Genomic DNA, 24,527 nt, shown 5'->3' with positions numbered 1-24,527 from the left:
AATGTAGGTCACAGGTGAAAGAAGATTGGGAGGGTATGTCCTAGTAAAGTAAGCCTCAGCAGGAGTAGGGTATAAAAAAAAACTGATGTGCTTTGGGACTTGTTCAGTCAAAGGAGAATCCATCAAGGACCCCCCCTTAGAGGATTGGTCATCACCATGTAGAGTTTATGACTCTTCAAATAGTCTGTTTTACTAATTGGTCACCACTGTGTAATGCCTATGACTCTGATGTAAAGAGTCTCTCTAGAGGTTGGTAATCAATACATAGAGTTATGACGGTTAAAAAAGTCTCCGGAGACAACTGGTTATCACTATGTACAGCTCATGACTTTGAAAAGTCTCTTTAACCCATTGGTCACCACCGTGTAAAGGCTATGACTTCCTCTCGAGAGGATCGGTCATCACTACGTAGAGCTATGACACAGATACGAAGAGTCTCTGTAAAGAACTGGATATCACTACATGGGGTCCATGACTTTTGTAACACACTCTTTATCCCATCGATCATCAGTATGTAGAGCCTATGACTCTGAAATGAAGAGTCTGTTTGGAGGACCGGTCACCACTATGTAGAGCTATGACTCTTCAAGGAGTCTCTGCAGCTGATCGGTCATGACTGCGATACACTGAGAATTGTCCCGAGTCTTTACTGTTCTGTAACGAATGTGACTGATGCAACGGACTGGAAGTGATTTTTCCTGGAAATAGGTGAACGAGATGGTGCCTCTACTCAGTTCGTTAGCATTATTCTAACCCTTCGACCCAAGATCTCCTGTTGGTTGAAGAAGATGAGCACAGGGCTCCTCGCTCAGAAACAGTTTGTCACCTGCTGGCCTTATCGTGAGCAGATAATAGGTGACAGTCATAGTTGAAACAGACCGCGGGACACAGCAGCTGGCACTGGCACACCCCGGCTGCCATTAGCACCGAATTTGCCAAGCAGCCTCTTCCCGTCGTACTGTAAAATTGCACTTGAGGAACTTCTCGGTCTTCTTGCACAGCACACACTAAGCGCAAGAATATGATAAACACCCTACAGGAAGAGCTGATAATGACAGCACAGTCTATGCTAACAGACAGAGGTGTGACTTGAACTACGTTCATGTCTGTCTGCAACTCTCTGAAAGCCAATCTCTGTTACAGGTCCTGTGTGAGAAGGAGAATTTCCAAAATCATTCTTTGTCAGCTGACCGTAACAATAACAAGACGTCACTCTGACGGTCCGGAGGTTTTAACATCACATTCTTATCGCAGGTGTCGGTTCTCCACACCTCCAGGGATACAGTGAAGGTTATTGGTCTCCATACAGTTTCAGCCTCTTTATCAACAAAGCAGAAAGACCTTATCCAGTCACACAACTTATGAACTGAGCAGGGCAATTAAGAGCTCAGGTTGTAGTAAAAACACCTTTTAGGCCATGACAACTTAAATTTCCATCTCTGTAGGCCGCGTGACAGTAACACGAGCAAATATTTTGGGACACTGCTAAGAAACCAAGATGCTGTGAACCTCCAAGAAAGAAGAGCATATAGTTTTGGTTTGAAGGAAAAGAGGAATCCATATACAGGTTGTTCTCATTCAACTGTTACAGGACGGTGGGAAGAGCTGGTTTCTGATGGTTCCTAACGGCACGAGAGCATTCTGCTCCTCCGCCTCTGGCTGCTTGGTGGTCCCACTCACAAGGGGTCGAAAAAGGAACATCCACAAGTTCTCAGTTTTGGCCTCGATGTAGTGTAATGAGCTCCCTCTGTACCTCATAGCTGCTGAATCCCTTTCAACATTCAAAAAAAGGCATCAAACCCGTCTCTTTTGGACTCGTTGCTCTCCTGCCATCTGCATACATTTACGTCACACAATCTCTTGAGATAATCTTCATATTTTTCCAGACTCAACTTTGCCCATGATCTCTTCAGTTCATGTAAGGTGTAAATGCTCATACGCTATAACTTTAAGATGCCCGGATAAACCTTTACACGGTTACTCCTGTAATGTAACGCAAATGTTTATATGCATCTCAGAAAAATATTACTAGGAATGTGATCAGAAATAGTGGATATTCTGATAAAGTTTCATGCAGCTACTCGCCTGATGAACATCGGTTCATATGGTGGAAAGAAAGAAACTAACCGTACTTAAGAATCAAGCATCTGCATCTGCGTCTTCCTGCTGATGTAATGAACACATTGTATTTTCTAGGAGATGTACGACGCGTTGGAGAAAAGCATCTACTAATTGAATAAATAGAAATGTAAATATTCCCCATCGGACTCTTAATTCTATATACTGCTATGTACGCCAATAAAAATGTTCACCGAGAAAGATGCAGACTGTAGGTACTTTGAGACTTGTGGGTCTGCATTTAAAGGTTTTTGCGTGTTGATTAAACACAACTTTGTACGCCCTGAATGTCGCTTTGGAGAAAAGTGTCTGTAAGCAAATGTAACACTAATCAGCAATGGCTGAGGGCTCCTCATCACCACTGAATCCAGTCGTTCTGAAGCTTAACAAAAAATAAATGTGAAACTACAAGCCCTCTGTTGTCGACTCCACCTTGGTTCAGGCTGAGAGGAAGGTGCGGACAAGAAATCAGATTTGCTCCGCACAGCAGTTCGGATTCAGAGATCACCTGACACCTGGGCCAGATGTTCAGGACCCACAAGGGACACAAGGTCCTCATAACCTCATTAATGTGAAACCTGTTGACGGAGCAGGAGCCGCATCTTCGGCATGCGGGCACGACAGCGTACGTACACGTGAGCAGAGCCAGAGCGGCTTCGGGTCTAGCGGGGATGCTTCTGGTGCCCATGGCAACCTGACGGACAACTTGACGCTATACGCTAAACGCGTATAAATGTGATCCTGCCCCAAATTCCTACGACACTTTCATTATGTTAACGTATACAAATCTGTGCACGTATGTTGATACATATACTGTACACATTCATTTCACTAAACGGACGGAAAGATAAAATACATGTGCACCGCGCTTATTATGCTGACACACACACGTATACGATGACATGAGCAGCGCAATTAAAGCAGAGACACGACCCTCAGATACAGCGACTAACTTGAAAGGACTTTGCTCTAAAAGAAGGAACAGCGTCTCCATAAAGCAGAGTTTGAACTGCATTAGCTTGCATAATTTAAGGTTAATGAGGAAACAACTCTGCATGAATATCAAATATCGCCTGCTTTGGCTACCCCTGCACTGGCTGCCTTCATTAAAAAGGCATCAGGCTTACTGCTTTTAATGATTTGCGAAGTCATTAAAATTTCAACACATTATTATATCACATTCCTGTGCCATTCCCCGGTAAATCGTTTCATTTTCAAAGGGATGTTCAGTTTCATTTACTCAGGGGCGAATGCAGATCAGCATCCCTCCTAAGTCAAGATTCCTCCGCCGCCGCCGCTCCAATTACTTTCTATTCGGGAACCTGCGACCGACTGTATGGGAATAAACAATGCATTCTGATGACGGCTCTCGAGCGACGCGCCCATTTCCCCCCAATAGCTTCCTTGATTGATAACGGAACTGAGTTTTTGCTTCTCCTGGATCCGTCTCGTGCTGGACGGAGAGCGGGGACTGGCCGGTTCAAAGCGCAGAGTCATCCTCTGTATTCGGACGTTTGTGAAGATGTTTCTAATCATTAGTTAAAAAAAAAAAAAAAAAAAAAAATATGCACGTGGACCTACAGTCATTCTAATCGAGTGGATACACAGTTGCTGGAGTCTATTTACATTTTTATTGACTCTTCCTCATCACTGTTGCTCACATTAATTACTCTTCACTTTCTTTATGATATTATTCACTATATGCTACTAGTTATGTCTTTTATTTTTACCTGATCATATTTTCACTTGTATGCCTTTTCTTTGTCTGCTATAGAAATTTCTGGAACACCAGGCTCCTCTGCGGATGCCCTCTTTCAGAGCTCAGACAGACAGAGAGGGTGGTGACTACGGAAAGGGGGCAGCGGAGATACTACGGTACAATGGGCTGCGATGGGTAAACAGGTGAGATCTACACATTTCTAACGAACCAGTTTCTTCAAAATGCCTATTTGTGCCTCATCATGGGAAATGCCATAGAACCTGGAATGCTTTGAAAAGATCAACTCCAGCACAGTGGGCAGAGGTGATGCATCTTTAAAACCGGAACACTTTTCTCACTATTACTTAAGCGAAGCCTTTTTCCAAAGCACCTTACAGAGATTTACCCACTTCAACAGCCTGGAAATTTATAATGCGGTGTAAATACTGTGATTTAGCGAAACACAGCGGGGGGGGGGGGCTTGAACCCAAGTTCTTTGAGCGCAAGGTGACGACCCCAGCCACCGTGCCGAGAGGACGTGAAACACAAGCGCACCCCCATCAAAGAAGTTGACTTTATCAATACTCGCACCCCCTGCCTTGGAGGCCGCTTGTGCCGTGAGGACACTTCTAGTTCTTACCTCTGATGGGAAAACAGCTAAACCATCCAGGTGTGTTTTGTGTTACTAGACAAACACTGTGCTGCTGTAATCATTACACTCATCTGGACCATTACCCAATGATTTACACTGCAGGGTAATTTTTAATGTATTATTTATTAAAGACCTCGATCAAGGACACTAGAGCAGGAGGTGGGATTCAAACCCGGGTCCAAAAGCTGCACCTCGATATACCACACCACCTGGCGCCTCATCTAACTCTGCTGCCGCGGTTTATGGACGCGACGTTGAGAACCACGCATGCTTTTGCTGCTGAATGTTTCGAGTACGAAACGCAAACAGGATCTCGTATTCTAACGGCACACATACACACACACACACACACACACACACACACACACGTAAACACACACAAACGGAGGAGCGTGTTCAGTCATGCACTATGTACGTCAGTCAGGGGGAAGGGAGAACAACTCGGCCTCACGTCGCCCCTTTGCCGCAGTACGGATCGAGCTGGTCATCGCAGGCCTATTTGCATTCTTGCTGGGCGGGGCGGGGGTGTTCAATAAAGACGCACTGCTTTGAGAGATGAGTTTTTAATCTCGGCGCGGAGATGAGATTTTGACCCGCGCCGTTCCGAAACGCACCTGGGGGTTGGGGGTGTAGTCGGCAGCCCCGTCCAACTAGACTGTCATTGCGCTCCCATTAACTCGGCCAACATCTCGCCTGCTTAATACCGCTGGAAAATTGTTCCTTCAAAAAAGGCGACAAGCTTTATGGAACATAATCAAAACAGCGACAGATATTTCAGCAGGGAGAAATTATTTTTCAAAGGCAGCCTTTGGAGAGGTTAGACGCTTATTCGGCTCGCCGTGCCCTACCCTGACCTGCGTAATGGAGTGTTTTGGAACTGGAAGTGTTCGCGATGCATTTGGCAAGTAAGTAATGGTCTCATTCTTGGTTGCGGGGCCTCATTTCGCACCCGGGCTCACGGAGGGTCGGGCGTCGGAGCCCAGAGAGGCGCTCGTTCCGAGGCATCGCCGCCCAAAAACGTATCCGTACATACGGGCGGCTCGTCTTTCTCTCTCCAGCAGCCAAACATGTTGTCGTGCTGGGATGCGACCGCAACCAGAGCCACCTTTAGGCCAAAGGAACCTATTTGACCCAAAGGGGGGCGCACATCAGTGCTGCCACCTCTAGCTCTGAAAAATTAGGAACGTCTTACAGGAGAGGCTGGAGGTGGGGAATCCTTGGAAAATCCTGCAACTCCTTGCTTGGGGTGACATTTGTGAATTTTTCTGTTTATTGCTAAAAGCTTTTTTTTTTTTTTTTTTAAACAGAAACAGCCACAATGGGGTCAGGGGAAAAGCACCTTTCCAAATTAAAACTGGTCAAATCTTTGCTAAGATCAAACGTCCTCCATGAAGATGTTTCTGTTTGACTCAGCAGTCTCGCAATATTGTCCATAGAACGTGGCGCAGAAACAAAACTTTTGACAAAATGTTTGAAAGAAAAAGTTCTTTAGAAGTATAGTTGTGTTTCAGCATGTTTTATCATCCGTCAAAGCGTTCCCATGTACCTCCCCTCCTCATCTCCCTCCGCTGGCTTCCCGTAGCTGCTCGTATCAAGTTGAACGTTGGCAACGGCCTACAAAACCATCGATGGATCTTCTCCCAAGCACCTATTGGACCTGATCACACATCCATACTACGCTCCAGCAAGACCGTGACCGTGGATATTCTCCAGCACTCCGCTCCACGTGCTTTGTGGCACTTAATAACTTAAATATAGCTCATAGTTACGCAACAAGCCGCCTCGCCCAGCATTTAAAAAGCACGAGGTTCATGTCAAAACCCATAGGAGTCACGCTGCTGAGGATCACAGCGTCTCCAGTCCTCGTTCATCGCTCTCCCCTCCGTGAACGGCTACTGCCTGCTCTGCGTTTTCTTGTTACTCATCTGATGCCTTCGCACTGAGAGCAGTGCTCTGAAGGCGGCAGCGTATTGGGACTGAACTAAAAACATTCCGGATGCAAGACTGTCACCTGAAAAACACCCCACCTGCAGCTTCTGATGACCTGGTAAGAGACACTTCCTGTCCTACACTCATGAGAGCCAAGGGCTATACCATGGTACTACCACAGAGTAGGTCATGCTTTCTGCATCTGGTCCAACGCAGTAGCGTGAGCATGTGGTGTAGCAGTTAGTGCTGCTACTGAGTAACTAAGGTCTCAGGTTCAAAGCCCACCTCCTACTGTGTTGCCCTTGATCAAGGAACTTACTCTCCTGTGTAAATCAGACTTGATGTTTCATTTCAGAAAAGCATCCATATAAATTACTGTGAATCACTGTATATTAAATGTCCCTACTTCACTGAAGAAAGCAGCGGGCTGGAGACAGTGTGGTAATTAAAACGGCATGACTGTCTTACAGCGCCTGGGTAGTGCGAGAGGATATGGGTTTGATCCCTGCTCTCTGTGTGGAGTTTGTATGTTCTCCCAGTGTCTGTGTGGGTTTCCTCCAGGTGCTCTGGTTTCCTCCCACACTCCAAAGACATGCTGTTCAGGTTCACCCCACAGTGTGTGAGTGACAGAGAGAGAGTGTGTGTGTTCCACTGATGTATGGATGACTGACCCAGTGTAAGTAGTGTATCTAGCAGTGTAAGTCACCGCGGTGAATAAGGTGCGTGGGCTGATAACGCTACATAGATTTCGTTGGAAGTCGCTTTGGAGAAAAGTGCCTGCTAAAGTAATACATGTAAATGTAATCACGTCCACTGATGTCCTTGTGTGACACTCTTTCCTGTTCCATCCCATCTCGATTTGTCCCAAGTTATCATCAGCGTTCCCGCCGGAAGCTGGTCCCGGGCAGCGCCAACCGCCATCACCTCGCCTCAAACGTGCTTTATCTCCTCCGCAGCCGCTGCCGCCTCGTCACAAACGCGCTTCGGCGTGTCGGCGAAATCGCCGGCGACAGGCCCCTATCCCACGTGCGCCGTGGACGCACTCCGCCGCCTGCCTGGAGGGTATTTGATGTCAATAGCAACTGACACACACAGGTATCACACATTCGCCGGCGAGTCGGCGGACACGTGGAGGTGGGGGGGGGGGGGGGGTTGCCATTTCAGGTTATAGCTATTAACTGGCAAAGTCACCTTTCCCCCACGTGTGCGTTTGGGTGCTTAAAACATATACATGAACGCAAGGGCGCTGAAGCTTGACAGCACAAAGCTGGACGGAATAAGAGACATGGAATAAACATTTTAGGGAGTATAAAAATCACATTCTTTCTACAACATTTATTGAGTAATAATAGCTTTATTATTATTTATCTTTATCGTTAACTATTACTGAGGCTTCCTTGAAGGCAACTTACATGACTGTGTGCAAAAATACAGTGAAAATTAACTAGCTCTATAATAAAGGAATAACATTGGAGCAGCGGTTTGAGCTCTGCAGGCTGTAGCGCTGAAGGTTGCAGGTTCAAAGCCCATCTGCTCCTATGGTGCTCGTGATCAAGGTGCTTAATGTACAAGTTGCTCCACTGAAATGACCCTGCTGTAGAAATAGGTAAATTGCTTGCTGCTTTGGAAAAATTTGCTAAATAAATACACGAAAACAGTCACTAATCAATATTTCATTGGCACAAATGACAATGCTAATGCACACAAAGATACAGTAGAAAATATCCAGCTGTATAAATAGCAGGATAATACAGGCACACTACACCGATCAGCCACAATTAGCTCTTCTGTGGGTTCAGACCGGACCGGCTAGCCTCCGCTCCCCACACGCACCAATGATCCCTGGGCACCCATGACCTTTGGCCGGTTCACCGGTTGTCCTGCCTTGGACCACTTTCGTTAGGTACTGACCACCGAATACCGGAAACACCCTACAAGACCTACCGTTTCGGAGATGCTCTGACCCAGTCGTCTAGCCATCGCAATCTGACCCTTGTCAAAGTCGCTCAGATCCGCACGCTTGACCATTTTTTCTGCTTCCAACACATGAAATTCAAGAACTGACTGTTCACTTGCTGCTTAATATATCCCACTCCTTGACAGGAGCCACTGTAACGATATAATCAATGTTATCTACTTCACCTGTCAGTGGTTTTAATGTTGTTGCTGATCGGTGTATGTGACATAGCGATTAGAACCACAGCCTTATTAAAAGTCTTGCTCCAGTTAATAACCCAGCTGCATAAACAGGTAAATCAGTGTAAGTATCTTAATGTTGTAGGTCCCCTTAGAGAAAACAAACACACATACTCAGACACAGAGTCCGAAACCGCTTGTCCCAAGCGGGGTCACGGCGAGCCGGAGCCTAACCCGGCAACACGAGCGTAGGGCGGGAGGGGCAAGGGACACACCCAAGACAGGACCCCAAGCAGGACTCAAACCCCAGACCCACCAGGTAGCAGGACCCGGTCAAACCTGCTGTGCCACCACACCGCCCTCCCCCCCCTCTTTAGAGAAAAGTGTCAGCTGAACAAATAAACAAAATTATGCAGTCAAGTGCAGCGTGGAGACCTTTGAGTAAAGCAAGGGTAGAGAAATCTCAATATAAACTGTTTGGACAAAGTGTCCAAACTAGAGTCATGTCTCTATGCTGCAAAGGGTTCACATCAAGAACCAGCTGTTTGTAGCCATGAAGGTGCGGTGTGTGACGCCGGTGGCGCTGTGTTCAACCCATGCGGGATACACACGGATTCCTACGCGCCTCACCGGTTAAATCGGCTGCATAAATATCGGGAAAAACGCCCGATCGTCACAACAGCGACCGAAAAGCAACGCAGAAACAGGCAGCGACACCGACGCCATACAAAACGCGGCTCATTTTCACTTTAGACAAAAGGGCCCGAAACGGAGCGGGCGCGGCATCGCTCCGTTCCGTCCCGTCCCGGGCGATCGGCTTTTTTCTTCCCTCCTTTCTTTCTGTCGCCGGAAGCCGCGAGCTCCCAGGGGCGGCTCAGGTGCGTTTGCGCGTCAGGAGCTCGCGCCGCAAACTCCTCCAGGAAGTGGCAACATCTAATTATCAGGCAATTTTAAACAAAATTACGTTGCTTGTGCTTCTGTTTTAATTAGGGAGGCTTTCGGAGGTCACATGAAATGAGTTTTTAATTAGTGTCTGTCATCGGTATATCTCCTGCTTATTGAAAGACTCTCTCCCGATACCTCTTTGTAGTTAATTAGATCAGAGAGGCTTCAGTCTCTCTCTCTCTCTCTCTCTCTCTCTCTCTCTCTCTCTCTCACACACACACACACAAATTACTGTCAAAAACTTTTCAAGTTTACCAAACAAAAAGAAGTTTTAAAAACATTTAAAAAAAAAAAAGAAAAAAAAAGCTGAAGCTGCACACAAGCCAGGTGACACAGTGGTTAATGCTGCTCCCTTGACATACAAAGGTGCTGGGTTCAAATCCCCCTCCTGCTCCTGTACCCTTGATGAAGGTATTTGCGCTGAACTGATGCTATAAAACTCAGCCGGCCGTACAAATGGGTAGGTAAATCAGCGCGCAGTTGATGATCGAATACTGTAAGCTGGCTTTAACAAAGCTATCAACACAATAAAGGATAATTGATACAGTAAAAATTACCCAGCTGTATAAGTAGGTAAGTAACTGGAAGCAGGGAAGAAATGCCAGCTAAATGAAACGGTAATAAAAGTCTCAAAAGCCATAATCCCAGCAATACCATAGTGAAACGGGAGCTTAATGGATATTCCCAGCATTTATTTACAGAGGGGGGTGCGGTGGCGCGGTGGCGCAGTGGGTTGGCCCACAGTCCTACTCTCCGGTGGGTCTGGGGTTCGAGTCCCGCTTGGGGTGCCTTGCGACAGACTGGCGTCCCGTCCTGGGTGTGCCCCCTCCCCCTCCTGAGTTGCCGGGTTAGGCTCCGGTTCCCCGTGACCCCGTATGGGACAAGCGGTTCTGAAAGTGTGTGTGTGTGTGTGTGTGTGTGTGTGTGTGTATATTTACAGAGGGTTTTCTTTCCAATTCTCATTCAGTCCATTTTTTACCGGCACAGTACTGTGTTTTACAGACACTCGAGTCCAGAGTAACACACAAGGCCGACATAACGAAATCAAGCTGGTGCCGTACACACAATAAGGAGACAAACTACTGATAAGTAAAAATAATAGTCCTGAGAGCAACGTGTCCCACTGCTGCTTTAAATGTGTTGCTTCCTCGCACCATCTATTGTAACGGTGGAACAAGATAATTTGAATTGATTTTTTAAGTTCTTCAATCACCAGCAGTCTTTTACACTGGTTGTACTGGAGAAAAGAAATTGATTTTTTTTTTTTTGCTCATCAGATAAAATACTCATATGCTCCCCCAAAAGACCAAAATATCATCTGTGAGAAAAAGAGAGATGTTTCCTTGTAAACTTCCGAAAGAATCGCAAAGCTTCAGTTTTTCAAGTTAAAAAAAAATAAGTTCTAAAAAGCCGAAGGCTTGCTGTTACAAGGGCCCTGTAATGTGCAAAGATCACTGATCACAGGGATTTTCTACGTTCAACTAATGATCTGACATTTTTCTCCAAAGTGACTTATAGTGTTAAGCTACTTACACTGATTTAGCCCTTTCTATAGCTGGGTACTTTTTACTGGATTCAGAGTCAGTACCTTGACCACAGGTACAAGGGCAGGAGGTGGGATTCAAACCTGTGACTTTTACAGTGCAATATTTTTGTTTTGCGTGTATTTGCACGGTATTATCTAATGCTCCCTCAAAGGCAAGCATGACCTTTGTGTCACCTGAGTGGGGGTGGGGGGGTATGTAAATAGGTATAATGCAGCAATTACCACTAATGCTTTAGCTGGAACAACCCCGGAGCCATAAAGGGACAGACAGTAAAGGGAACGAAGGGAATAAAGTGTGAATAAAGAGGCGTCGGGTCACAAAGACCCACAAACATATTCCCAACATCAAAATTCCGCTCAATTAAAAAATCTCGGTGGGAATCCTTCTTACGGCGATATCGCCAGGCTGCCATCCGTCCCTCTCCGCAGGGGGCGCTAGTGAGACGAGACAAAAGCAAGGACAATAGCAGATTAATTTTTGGCAGGAACTGCAAGTGGTTTGTTTCTGTATTTTATGACACGTCGTCACTAAGCGGGTTGTGTGTCTGACCACAGCGACACTCGAACCCTGATCCCCGGAGGTGTGGGTGAGAACCGCACATGACTGAGAGACCAGGACTTGCAGCGATGCTGCAGGATCATTACAGTTCTGCACACACAGCACTTTCCCTTGAAACCGGCAGCAGGTGGTGTAGTGTTTAGAGCAGCTGCTGCACTTCGACTGCAGGTTCAAATCCCACCTTCTACTGACCCATGAAGCAATGGTTCTTACCTCAAGTGTTTTCCAGTAAGAATGACGCAGGTGCATGAATGGGTAAATCAGTGTCAGGTGCCATGGAGAAAAGGATCAGCTAAATAACTGTAAAAGGTATTAATAGAGAGGCTGCACAGAGTTTTATTCTTAGTAAAAACAAACATACATTAAGGTCAGAAGGACACGTCCTCCGGAAGGGTGCGTTTCTTTTTACTTAAAACTGTCCAAAAACAGATTATTACATCATATCTTTCTTTTTCTTAGTTTTTACCATGCCAACAGCGACCAAGAAATCACGATCGACCCGAACGCTTTACGTTCCAGAACACAATCAGGCCAACGTTACGGTGAGCGAATGAGTCGCAATCCGAAAAGCATCAGTTTTACACTGAAACACACCTCACACTCAGAGACCTTTGTTGTACAATAACACACAGGGAGGGGACATTACACTGCCCTTGATAACTGTACTGTAGTAAATCAGTTAAACACCTGGTAGCCTAGTAGTTAGAGCTGCTGCATTTGGACCCGAAGGTCACAGGTTTAAATCCCACCTCCAACTGTAGTATCCTTGAGCAAGGTACTTACCCTAAACTTCCCCAGTAAAAAAAAAAAAAAAAAAAAAAAAAAACCACAATACGCAGCTGGGTAAATAATTGTTTTAACACTGTAAGTCGCTCTGGAGAAGAGTGTCAGCTAAATGAATAAATGTAAAACCATAAGGACCACATGGTGAGAAACTGAAAGCAGCAGGGTGTGTGTGTGTGTGAGAGACAAGGTAGTGTAACAGTGTCACACAGCAAAGCAAATGAGTTTGCACATTTATTCTAGATGGTTCTATATATAGATACACACAGACACATAATACATACAGGATCTATACATGTGATTTTATTTACCTGTGATCTACACTGATGTGATGGTCATTTTTGGACAAGAATGTACACAGTATATATAAAATTTGTAGACAAATTTCACGTATATATAGTAGATGTGAAAACTATAGAGCACAAATTTTGCGGATGACCTCTGCCGACTCGTGTATGCGACCGTGTCCGCGCTGGAGCACATTTAAATGAAGGCCTAACAGGCGACTCCGCCGGCGCCTTTCTGACACGGCACACGGACACCATGAAATAAGCAATTATTGAACTATCTATCCTGTTTAAACGGTTACTGTGCGAGCGCAGAGCACGCGGCGAGATTACATTCACTCCTTATAACAACAAGCTGGGGGGGGGGGGACCCCCACACACCTTATTTTGTGCATATAATGCACATGACATGTTATTTGTTGGCAATCCTAGGCGGGGGCTGTCGGGGGTGGGTGTTGGTGGTGAATAAACTATCGCTCCGAATATGTTTGTCATGGCACACGGGAGCTTTTCAAATCTCTTCTCCTCTTTCGCAACCCCTGCGAACAAAGAGGGGGGGCGTGCAGTGAGAATCCTGGTCACTTGATCCTGGGGGGTCTGCTTTCAGATCCTATGACGGATCATCCATCAAAAGCTGTGCCCCCCCCAGAGTGCTTCTGAAGGACACCCCCCACTATTCACTTCACTTCTCTTACACACACACACACACACACACACACACACACACACACACACACACCACAGCTTTTTGGTTGCGTGAGCATTTATACAGGACGTCCTGCTGCACGTGGATGGGGTCACAGCAGCAACAGCAGGGACACACTAGTACTGGGGCAGAAAAGTGGTTTGCAACAGAACGACAGGCAGGTCAAAACCAGGTACATCACCGCTTCAGTACAACAGGACCATGGTGGTCGAGAGCCTATCTTGGAAACAAAGGACATGAGGTAGGACACATCCTGGACAGGACAGCAGTCCATCACAGAGCGATCTCACGCACACACACAAGACTTAATTTGGAATCCTGTATTCATCTGAAACAAATGTCTATGGAGTGTGGGGGGAAACCAGAGCACATGACACAAACCTATGTGAACGTAGGAAGAATATGCCAACTCTACACAGGTTGAGCTGGTTTTGAACCCGGGGTCGAAGGGCCAGCCCAGGGGCTGTGAGGCACCAGTGCTACTCACTGCTCTACATTAGTCGGACACTTTACAACTGCATTCAGATTCAAACTCTGAAGGTTTTTCTCAAACTACAAATTGAACAGTACCTTTAAAAACCTGCATACACCTTTGACTCTCTACAGAATTCAACACTCAAAATCATAAGAGCAGAGAAATAAAGGGAATAACAGGCATGCCACAGTAACTTGTGCACAAGTAAACAAGTCATGACCCATAACTAAGTAATAGGGGCACGGTGGCACAGCGGGTAGCACTGGTGCCTCACAGCATCTTGGCTTTGGGCTTGAATCCAACTCAGTCTCTTTGCGTTTACATGTCGCCCTCGTGTTCATGTGGGCTTCTGCCAGGTGCTCTGGTTTCCTCCCACACTCCAAGACATGTGTTTCAGGTAAACTAGTGACTCTAAACTGCCCATAGGGTGTGTGTGTATGCGAGTAGCCTCACACACCCTATGCTTCCAGGGTAGACTCTGGACCTCGATAGCCTTGCGCTGTACAAACAATTATTGACAATGAGCGAGTAAATAAGAGCAGCGGCTGATCTGATCCAAACAGACTTGCTGTCTCCGGCCGGGTTTGAACCCGTTTCCTACAGGATGGACGAGTCACCGAGGCTCTTCTCCTTCCCCTGTGCAGCACGTTGCCAGTGTATAGGTGAGGCTGCAGGGTCACTGCCCAGTTGACATGGAGACGAGAGTGTGACAGCGATCCGAACCCCCGCCTCACACACCTGTTCCGGAGACTCGTCTCTTTCTTCGGTAAAGACACAAATGAGACAAAGAGGTAAAATAACGGCTCTGCGACAAACAAATGCTCACAATGTTTTATTTCTTGTCAAGTCGCCTTTCGCTCGTTTCTCCAAACACTGAACGGGAAGAGAAGAATTTCACACAAAAAACAAACAAAAAAAACCCATGACGTTGGGCACTCAGGAAGGTTTAACTGGAAAAGATGCGTTTATTCATCGTCTCCGAGCACATTACTGTTGTGTCAACAGACATTACACATCATACATTCGTAATTAAAAGACAAAAGATTTCCGCCGTTTGCTCAGCTGTCTCCAAAATAAACCTCGAGCAAATGTTTCGGAATTAAAGAGAAACCGCTTTCGGCAAGACGTGTTTTATAATGAGACGGGCACCTAACAATACATATGGCACTTTAAAATAACAACAACACAATTACCATCATTAGAAATGGGCGCCGGAGAACCATCGCAGCGAAATGTGCTTCCACATAATCACTAGTCTCACGAGACTACAAAATGTTCATTTAGATAAATCATTAAGGCAACAAATATTATATTTGTCTTTTTCACCTGAGGCTAAAACACACCTTTGATCTTATTGCAAAGTAACGTCTTTTACGGGGAAATGTGTGAAGTTGCCGTTTTAATTAGCATTTGCTTTCTTATATGGTTTTAGACCTCGTTACGTTTTCTATGCATCACGTAGAAGGATCCTGCATTATTAATTTTTTTCTTTCTTTTTACAGTTATATCACAGTGAAGTCTGTGGTGTTATTGACCTTATTGGACCTGCAATGTCCGGTTTGGAAGAGACTCCAGAGTGATGACTGTTCACTGTTCAACAGATCATCAATACATGTGTCACTGTGATGAAACTGTCATACAAGTGGACGGTAACGTTTGATCTCATAATGGTTTTACTCACAAACATACAGCTGTGACGATGGACGTCCTAGCTTTTGCTTTTACACACTGAGGAAGAAGAAGAAGAAGAAAAACAGGACCCAGAGCTGGAATGCTTGCGGTACTGAAATGCGAACCACATTAGCACAACGATAACCTGAACATAAATACGCTTCTTTCGCAGAATAAACTGAGCAACGGAAAGAGGCGAAGAAGACGAGGAAAAATGCGACGAGCGAAAGTCCGATAAACAGCCGGGCTGAAATGAAAGCGGGCTTTCTCCTCGAGGGGCGGGGAGGGTGCGGAGGTAGGAGGGGCGCTGGCCGTGGCCGGACGCGGCCTTCTTCGTGGGGGGGGGTGGGCTGTTGGAGCGGTCACTTCTTGGCGATGCTGGCCACGGCCTTCCTGGCTGCGTCGTCCAAGTCGTTGGCGGCCATGATGGGCAGGCCGCTCTCGCTCAGGATGCGCTTGGCCTCCTGCACGTTGGTCCCTGTGAGACGACAAGCAAGGGACAAACGGCGCTGTGACGTCAGGAGGGCGCAGCTACGCGGCACCAGCAGGACCGTCGTACTTCCGTCCTCGAACCTTCGCTACATGCGCCTCTTTAGAAACATTTCAGCGTTGGAATTGCCCGACTGCGTTCAATCAACCTCAAGAAAACAATGAATAAGAACCCCGAGCAAGACTTAATTGGCTTAATCAATACAACGAACCAAGAGAATCGGCCAATTAAGATCATGTTGCATGCATTCTAATTGGAAAATAAACACAAACGTACATCTCCATTTTCCACCGATAAACAATTTTTCTATAGTCTGATATGTAAATCACCATCTTAATTAGGTTCATTCCACCGTGCCTTCATTACGGGTAGGATGTTCATCACATTTAGGGGGGAGACTTCCACAGCGGTACGTATATTATAGCCGCGTTACTCGGCGAATCCCCCGGTGATAATTTGACGGAAGCACAAGCAGTGCTCGATAACATTTAATTGATAAACGTGACGACGTCGTCTCAGAGTCACCGGGCTCCGGGACAACGAGGCTCCCCGGAGTATTTCCGCCGCAAAGCTGGCGAGCTGTGACCGAGGTAGCGATTACAAGAAGGCGTTTCCAACGCAGAGGTGCGCGAGAGATCATCCCGATGCGTCACGAGCGCCGCGCTCCTGTGCGCCGCTTGCGTTGTACGTGCAAGGCTCAGGCTGCTCTACCGTGCGGACGGAAGCCACCGCAATGCTGGTGCATGTAAAGCAAGGTGGGAAAAGGCGCTACACAAGTGGACTATCGTTGCCCGCCTGGGTGCATAAATTAAACCGAATAGCATCACTTAATATTGATATACAGACATGCGTCGCTTAACGACGGCGATACGTTCTGAGAAACGCGTCAGGCCATTTCGCCGTTGTGGGAACACCATAGAGTGTACTTATACACACCTAGATGGTATGGCCTCTATCATAGAGTGTACTTATAAACACTTAGATGATATAGCCTCAATGCAGTCAAGAGACGCGGTAAACATGAGATTTATGATGCTGCTGCCAGCGCAACACAGCATACTGCTTTACAGTAAACTTTTTATAAGTAGAAAGAGCACACTGTAAAATAACGATAATAGTACAGTAAATACAGAAACCAGTAACATAGGTGTTTATCATCAAGTATTATGTACTGTACATAATCGTATGTGCCATACTTTTATACGACTGGCAGTGCAGTAAGTTTGTTTACAGCAGCACCACCACAACACGGGAGCGACAGGTTGTGCTTCAACGTTACGTCACTTGTCGATAATTTTTCAGCTCCATTATAATATTACGGGACCATTGTTGCACATGCGTTCAGTCGTTAAGCGGCTAATGACTTTGTGTGTAGAGCTCTAACTGTAAATTACAAGTGGACTAAGTGCATACCCCAGCGAGAGCTTTGCACTCCACCTCCTGCTGCTTGGTGGTTCCATTCACAAAAGGTCAAAAAAAAAAATGATGCATGTAGATCCTCAATTTTGGCTCTGATGTAGTGCAATGAGCTCCCTCTGTCCCTCGGAGCTGCTCAATCACTTTCAACATTTAAGAAAAGTCTCAAACCCATCTATTTCAGACCAACTTCTTGCCTGCCTGCTCCATAAATTTGCATCACATGATCTATCACGATCACCGCTGTATTTCCTATCAATTCTATACACAGCCACATGTATAAAGTGCACCAGAAAAAACTGCGCTACTGGACACAGTGACTGAACTTTGAGTCTCACATGTCTGTATCTATAACTCTTCCTCTTTTGATGCACTTTGTTTACTGTGACTTCTGAATTGCTCTGAACAAAAGTATCTGTTAAACGAACAAATGTAACAAGTTACAACTGCTCAGGATAAAAGCGGCTGTGTTGAAAATGAACTATACGTGAAATTGGATTCAAACATACGAAACATCTGATTTATTCATCGAGCTAATTTTAACCCTACCATCCCTACTAATCACACAGGACTGAAAGAGTCAATGGAAATGAGATCAGTAGCCATGGTGGCAACTTTGAGTCAGATGACTGCGTAGAGGAGGTCATTCTACAGACACGTCCGCGGCCCAAGGTGACCAGAGGGGACAAAGGACCGTCATTCACCTTTAGAGGTGTCACGCAAGCGAAGACCACCTCCTTTCCCACCATAATGAACGGACGCAAACAGGGATGAAAAGTAAACCTGACAGCTGAGTTAGCTGAGGACCACGCAGTGCTGTGGAAACAATGCAATTAGACCAAGAGGGGCTCAAGAGGAACTCGAGCCCAGGTACTGAAGCCCACACAGGGTGAAAACAGAAGGTTGTCACGAGCTCTTCGAAATCCACACGGGACACAGCTGCCAAATTGTGCACCTCATTATTCCATGAAAGGAAGACGCCAGGAAGCTTCCCGTCATCCTCCTCAGTCATTTCCCTACCGATGAGGGCACCGATGAACGTGACCAAACCTCACCTTCCGCTCCCCAAGATCTTGCGTGTTTCCAGCGCTCCTTCTGAAAGCTTTTCTCCTGTTTTTTTTTTGTGTCTGTTTCTCTGTATTGATGTGTGCATCAGAACCCGTGCAAAGTGCCCGATGAGGATGTCTCCGAAAGAGCACTTTGGAGTCATTGATCGCTCAAACAAACGCTCTTCATCCAAACGGCAATAATGAATAAATAATAGGTCTATGAAGATCCAAGTTGGCAACATTATTAAGGTTTTAAATTAAGATTGGAGAAGGAAGATTTTTTTTTTTTTTTGACAAACCCTACAGCTCAGAAGATGCAGAATGTCTCTGTCAGTCCCCCGCTGACCCAGACCACAATGCAACACACGGGGTGCCTTTATTGTGTTCCTGCTATGACATATCAAACATCGACTCAAAAGTGCTGCAGCGAAACCACTTTATTATGAAAGCATAAACAGCCAACAGACTCCCCACGTGTCTCCCCTCCTCGTCTTTCTCCACTGCTTCCTGCTGCTGCCCATATCAACTTCAACATTCTGGTCACGGCCTACGAGACGCCCTAAGGATCTGAACCCGATACCTCCAGGACCCGATCGCTCCCTGCACCCCAGCAAGAGCGCCGCGCTCCTCCACCTCAGGCTGCTTAGCGGCCCTGCTCACAAGAATCCAGAATCGAAAGCCCCGAGGTTCTCGGTTCTGGCTTCGATGCGGAGCGACCGGCTCCCTCTCGATGTTCAGGACGGCTCTCGAAACACATCTTTTCCAAAACCGATTTTCACTCCTCATCGCCTGTCAGCTTTGCAGGTTAGTCTTTCAGCCCAGTTACATATTTGTCTAGTCGTGTGTCAGTTTTATAGGCAGCTACTTGCGTGTGTAATGTGCGCGGATAAAGGACTGCGCTTTAATCGCCATGTCTCGGTGTGTGAACGAGGCACTCGTTTACTCAGTTGTACATGGCTTTGAAGAAAAGCGTCTCTATATTTGCAACGTGGAGGAAGCAGATGGCAGAGCGGTCAGCGCTACCCTTCGCTTCGGAGCTCGCGGGTTCGAATCCTACCTCCTACTGCAGAACCCTTGAGCAAGGTACTGACCATGAAAGGATGCAGTTAAAAATGACCCTGCTGTATAAATGAGTAAATCAGTGTGAGTAGCTTAACGCTGTCAGTTGCTTTGGAAAAAGGTGCCTGCCAACCGGATGAATGGAAATTCAGTTCATTTGGTGCGTTGCCAGCTCTTCACTGCAGCCCTCCCCTCTACCGTGCGCGGTGTAAACGGAACGTGGGAGGGTTAGCTACCTCCCCAAGGCCAGGAGTCGCCGCTCCAGATGACGCTCACACCAGGCAGCAGACGTCGATGCAGAGAACCGTCTAAAAAGTGACGCCTATTGAACTGGGAAGGTGACACTTTGCTTCAACAGCTTTCGGCTCTAAGAGCTCTGCGGTAGCCCACCGTCCCCAGGCGGGAGCCCATTTGGGGGATCATCCGGGCAGCAGGGGGCGCCGTGACACTCGGCACGGAGAACCCCAACAGCTTCACCCTCTGCAGCTGGAGCGCAGGCTTTTTGCCCCCCCAACCTCACCTCACCCCAGCCCAGCTGTCACGAGGCATCCGAATTTCACAAGTGAGGGTGTCGCCACGGGGACCAGCTACCGCACCCGAACGGCGTCAATCACCTCCACGTTTCGACCCCCAGGCTCCGATGTGCGGGGCGTCCTTCGAAACACCGCTCTCACTCAACTCCGCAATTACACACCTTTGTGGATTTCTGCGAGGTTACAACCCTCGCCAAGGACGTGACATCAAGTGTGTCTGCGCCGCTCTTCCAGGTAACGACCACAATTAAATGAAAGATTAATATCTACAAATGGCACGTGGAGAGGGGCCCGGATCGCGACGGGGCCCCCCTCAGGGCATCTCCGCTGTCCGCGCCATTGTGAGCAGCATGTAGGAAGGACACGGGCACGGCGCGGTTGCCGTCTGCTCCTTCACGGCCGTGTAATTAAGATGGCGCGTGATATCGGCAATCTCGGGGGGCCAGCTGCTTCAATCAATAGCAGATTCGCGAGGAATTCCATTACTGCCAGCACTTAGCTGCTAATATTTCATCGCCTCGCATTCATTCGTCTGCAACAATAAGGATTTTAAGCACGTTCCTTGTACTCAGCAGTAACAATCAATTGTTTAATTTAATTAGCATGGCAAAAAAAAAGATAACGAAATAGACGGCACACAGAGCTCCTAAATTGTCTCTCTCTGTTAAATATCATCCGTATGTTTTTTAAAAAAATACATTTTCTTTTCTGTCTCTCTCCCTCGACTTAATTTTACTGCAATAATCTAGTCAGTATATTTTGTGGATTAAAGGCCATCAAATGACAGTAGATAAATTACTATCCATCACATCTGGATGCGGGGATCGATGCCAAATCTCATTTCTCATTAAGGGAAGCTGGAAATGCCTCTGTAAACTAGATTCATATCACAGAGGTTTTACCGAGAGACAAATGCAGCCTTCAAAAAAAACACAAAAAAAAAAAGAAAAAGAAAAGAAAACCAGTGAAAAGTATGTTTGCATGTGTGTATGTTTCCCCTCTGGTGAGAAAAGGAGACGCAGAGGAGGACAGATGCTGCGGCAGGAACGTGGCCCCCGGCTTGGACCAACGCGCCATGGCAACCGACCGCCACTAGGTGCTGCCAGAGACCTGCTCAGAGGAACCCGTGTTGCGTTCCGCCGCCTGGCCTGGCGTCCACGTCCCCGTCCCCCTGGAAGGGGCCTGTCGCAGCTATGTACTCCACACTCGTCCGCATGACTCTGGACAAAAAAGCTTTCCGGCATCTCTTTTGGCCTTCGAACCTGCAGACACGCTGCACCCGTCTGATTCCCCGTGGATTCGGCACTGCAGCCAGTCTGCGTGTTAATCACTTCTATTATTATTCATTGTAATTCACCACTACTTAGATGACACGTTTGTCCAAGGTAACTTACAATGTCAATGTATGCAAAGATACAGTAAAAAAAATTAAGCAGCTGTACAAATGAAAAAATAATACTTGGGCAGCAGGTGGCGTAGTGGTTAAATCCACCGCCTTACAAAGATTCTGGGTTTGAATCCCACCTCCTGCTGTAGTACCGTTGATCACAATCCTCAATTTGACCTGATACAGTGAAAATGACCTTGCTGTATAATTGGGTAAATCAATGTCAGTAGCTTAACAATACATTGCTTTGGAAAAGAGTGTCACCTAAACTAAAATATCAATAGTTACATTATATCTGGTTAAATTTGGTACCTCTGAATGTAAGGTGGCAGCTCTGACCACTATGCCACCTGCTGGCCCCCGAAACACAAAGGGAGTCAATCAAGTGCATGTTATCCTTTTAAAATGAATCGCATGTCATCCCAAGGTAAAGCAAACACATCTAAATAAAAACAAAGGAGAGGGTTGTGACCCGGTGCTACCATTCGGACTCATCCATCCTCACTTCCGCCCTCCTGCCACAGGTGCACAGGTGTACAGGTGTACGTTCCACCAACGCAGACATCTCTTAAAGCACATGTTTCTGCAGGAAGAGTCTTCCACCACATCCATCTCATCCCATCGGCCTCGCTCTCCCTCCCTTACTCTCGTCCTCCTGCCCCTCAGCTCGACTCGTGACAACAGATAAGTCAATTACAGCTTTCATGACACCGTCAGGACTCAAGGAGCCATTACGCACTGACCTTGGGATCAAAAGCGTTTTTTAATCATGTTTAGAAAATTGTGATATCCTTGGAATTTCCTTTTAAGGAGAAAATTACTTCCATTTAGGGGGATAGCAATGAAATGACTTATTAATTGCAAATCAATACGAATATAATTACTTCTAAAACTGTCCCGTTTCGCAGAGTCGGGCAGATGGGAGCAGGCCGGCTCGCTCGTCCCAGCTGCGGAGAGATGTTTTTGCACTCGAGCTGGGGGGCCGGGTTCAGTCACCGAACACGTGATATCGAACCGCGTGCAGCTGTGTTAAGCAACTAAGAACCACTGGAATTATAGATTTTCAAACATATAAACATTTTTCTGTTTATTTAGTAACAGGTTGTTTCTCCACTCACAAGAGGGTTCCATTTCAACAACTGTTACCTTGTTAGTTGAAAACAAGTCCCTATACTTTACTATATGAACCATAAGGATATATAGCCAATTAACATGCACGAATGCGGTGATATTCTGGTAATGTTCTATGCAGCTACTTGTGTGATGAATGTTGGTGCATATGGTTAAAGAAACTAACTGTACTTAATCACACATCTGCAGCTATGTCTCTTTCTCCTAAGGTAAAGCACGAATTGTATTTTCTATGAGATGTACGTCACTTTGGAGAAAAGTGTCTGCTAAATGAATGCGTGTAAATCTAAATGCTGCATTGTATGACAGAAATTTTATTTTCTTCCCCAATTTCACAAATAATTTAAGATAAAATACAGAATAATACAGTACAATAATTATAAATACAAGAATTTATTCAAGTTAATGAATGAATGAATGAATGAATAACTTAATAGACACAAACTTTGTTTGCTAGGAATTTTAAATAAAAAGCAACCTGAAGGGAATCTCAAACAAAAAGTTTTGCAGACTAAACATGCAAATGTCGATTGAAACCCAAACAATAAGATATATGCAGCCAGCCTACTGCATGTTATCATATAGCAAAGGACTGGTCATTGCCACGTTAACAACCATCAAGACTATAAAATTAAAAAATAAGATTGATGGGATGGCTGAGTTTGAGCTGTAATAAGTTCCACCTATCATAACTCAAGGACCACCTGCATTTTAAATTATATTTTCTATGAATTTTGTCTGTTTTTATATAAACGTGTGTTCTATTTTTTTTTGTTATAGAGCAAAAATGTCCTGCACTTCCACTAGCTGCCATTAGTTGGCAGCAAAATGCAGAAACAATAGGAGTGGATTCATTCCACACTCTAAGAGCGTTAACAGCCTCTACCGAGTGTTCCTCAATTCGGTGATTAATAAGATGTGCAACGTTTATGAGATGAATTAGTCAACAATCTTATTAATAGCTTGTGGAGAGAAGGAATACTTATTTTCACACACACACACACACACACACACACACACACACACTTTCGGAACCGCTTGTCCCATACGGGGTGGCGGGGAACCGGATCCTACCCGGCAACACAGGGCGTAAGGCCGGAGGGGGAGGGGACACACCCAGGATGGGACGCCAGTCCACCGCAAGGCACCCCAAGCGGGACTCGAACCCCAGACCCACCAGAGAGCAGGACCCGGTCCAACCTACTGCGCTGCCGCGCCCCCCTACTTATTTTCAGCTATTTTAAAATCAATTTTTCTGTAGTTCAAAGTTAATTAAAATGTTAAAATGAAAAATTATTACTAAGTACCTTTATTATTGACAGCAATATTCAAGATATTTTTTATTTGCCAGCAAACAAAATCTCAATTGTTAAGCTTTTATTCACTGTGTAGATGAAGTTCAAAGTGGTCTGTAGCTGACAAATATTGGACACGTTCACAGGACGCGTTGCTCAATATAACTGGATGGGATGTTGTGATAAATATTACTGGAAATTAAAATGTTAAGTTTATTGTAGTTTAAGTTAATAAAATTAAATGTTTTACAGTAAACCCTGCCATGTACCAGCATCAAGTATCCTGCTTTTTTCTGAAGGTTTCATAGAACTTGACATCTATTCATTTAGCTGATGCTTTTCTCCAAAGCAACTTAGTGTAAAGGTTACAATTATTTACCCATTTATACAGCATTTTACCGGAGCAATTTTTAGGGTAAGCACCTTGCTTAAGGGTATTACACCTGGAGGTGGGAATCAAACCTGCAACCTTTGGGTCCAAAGCTACCAGCTCCAACCACTACATTACCAGCAGCTACAGACAGACTTCTGGTCCCAACTGTGTTGGCAGGTTGAGGACCCAGTGTATCTCCATTTTGACATAGCACACAACCATTTGTGTGTCTACGGGTAGATATGAGATAAGAACCCACTGACATCAGCACTATTAAGGACAAGACAC

At 45.9% G+C, this 24,527-nt stretch overlaps 1 protein-coding gene across 1 annotated transcript in view; it reads right to left on the bottom strand.

Moving 5' to 3' along the window:
• Window positions 1-15,153: 15,153 nt before the first annotated feature.
• suclg2 (succinate-CoA ligase GDP-forming subunit beta) overlaps window positions 15,154-24,527 on the bottom strand; it is an 89,783-nt gene continuing 80,409 nt past the window's right edge. Inside the window, exon 11 of the mRNA XM_029247913.1 lies at window positions 15,154-15,984. Coding sequence (XP_029103746.1) covers window positions 15,869-15,984 — 116 coding nt within the window. The 3' untranslated portion in view covers window positions 15,154-15,868. The remainder of the gene's footprint in view (window positions 15,985-24,527) is intronic.

This window comes from Scleropages formosus, chromosome 22 (assembly GCF_900964775.1).
Source record: "Scleropages formosus chromosome 22, fSclFor1.1, whole genome shotgun sequence".
Taxonomy (NCBI): Eukaryota; Metazoa; Chordata; class Actinopteri; order Osteoglossiformes; family Osteoglossidae; genus Scleropages; species Scleropages formosus.
This window is presented reverse-complemented; position numbering and strand designations above follow the sequence as displayed.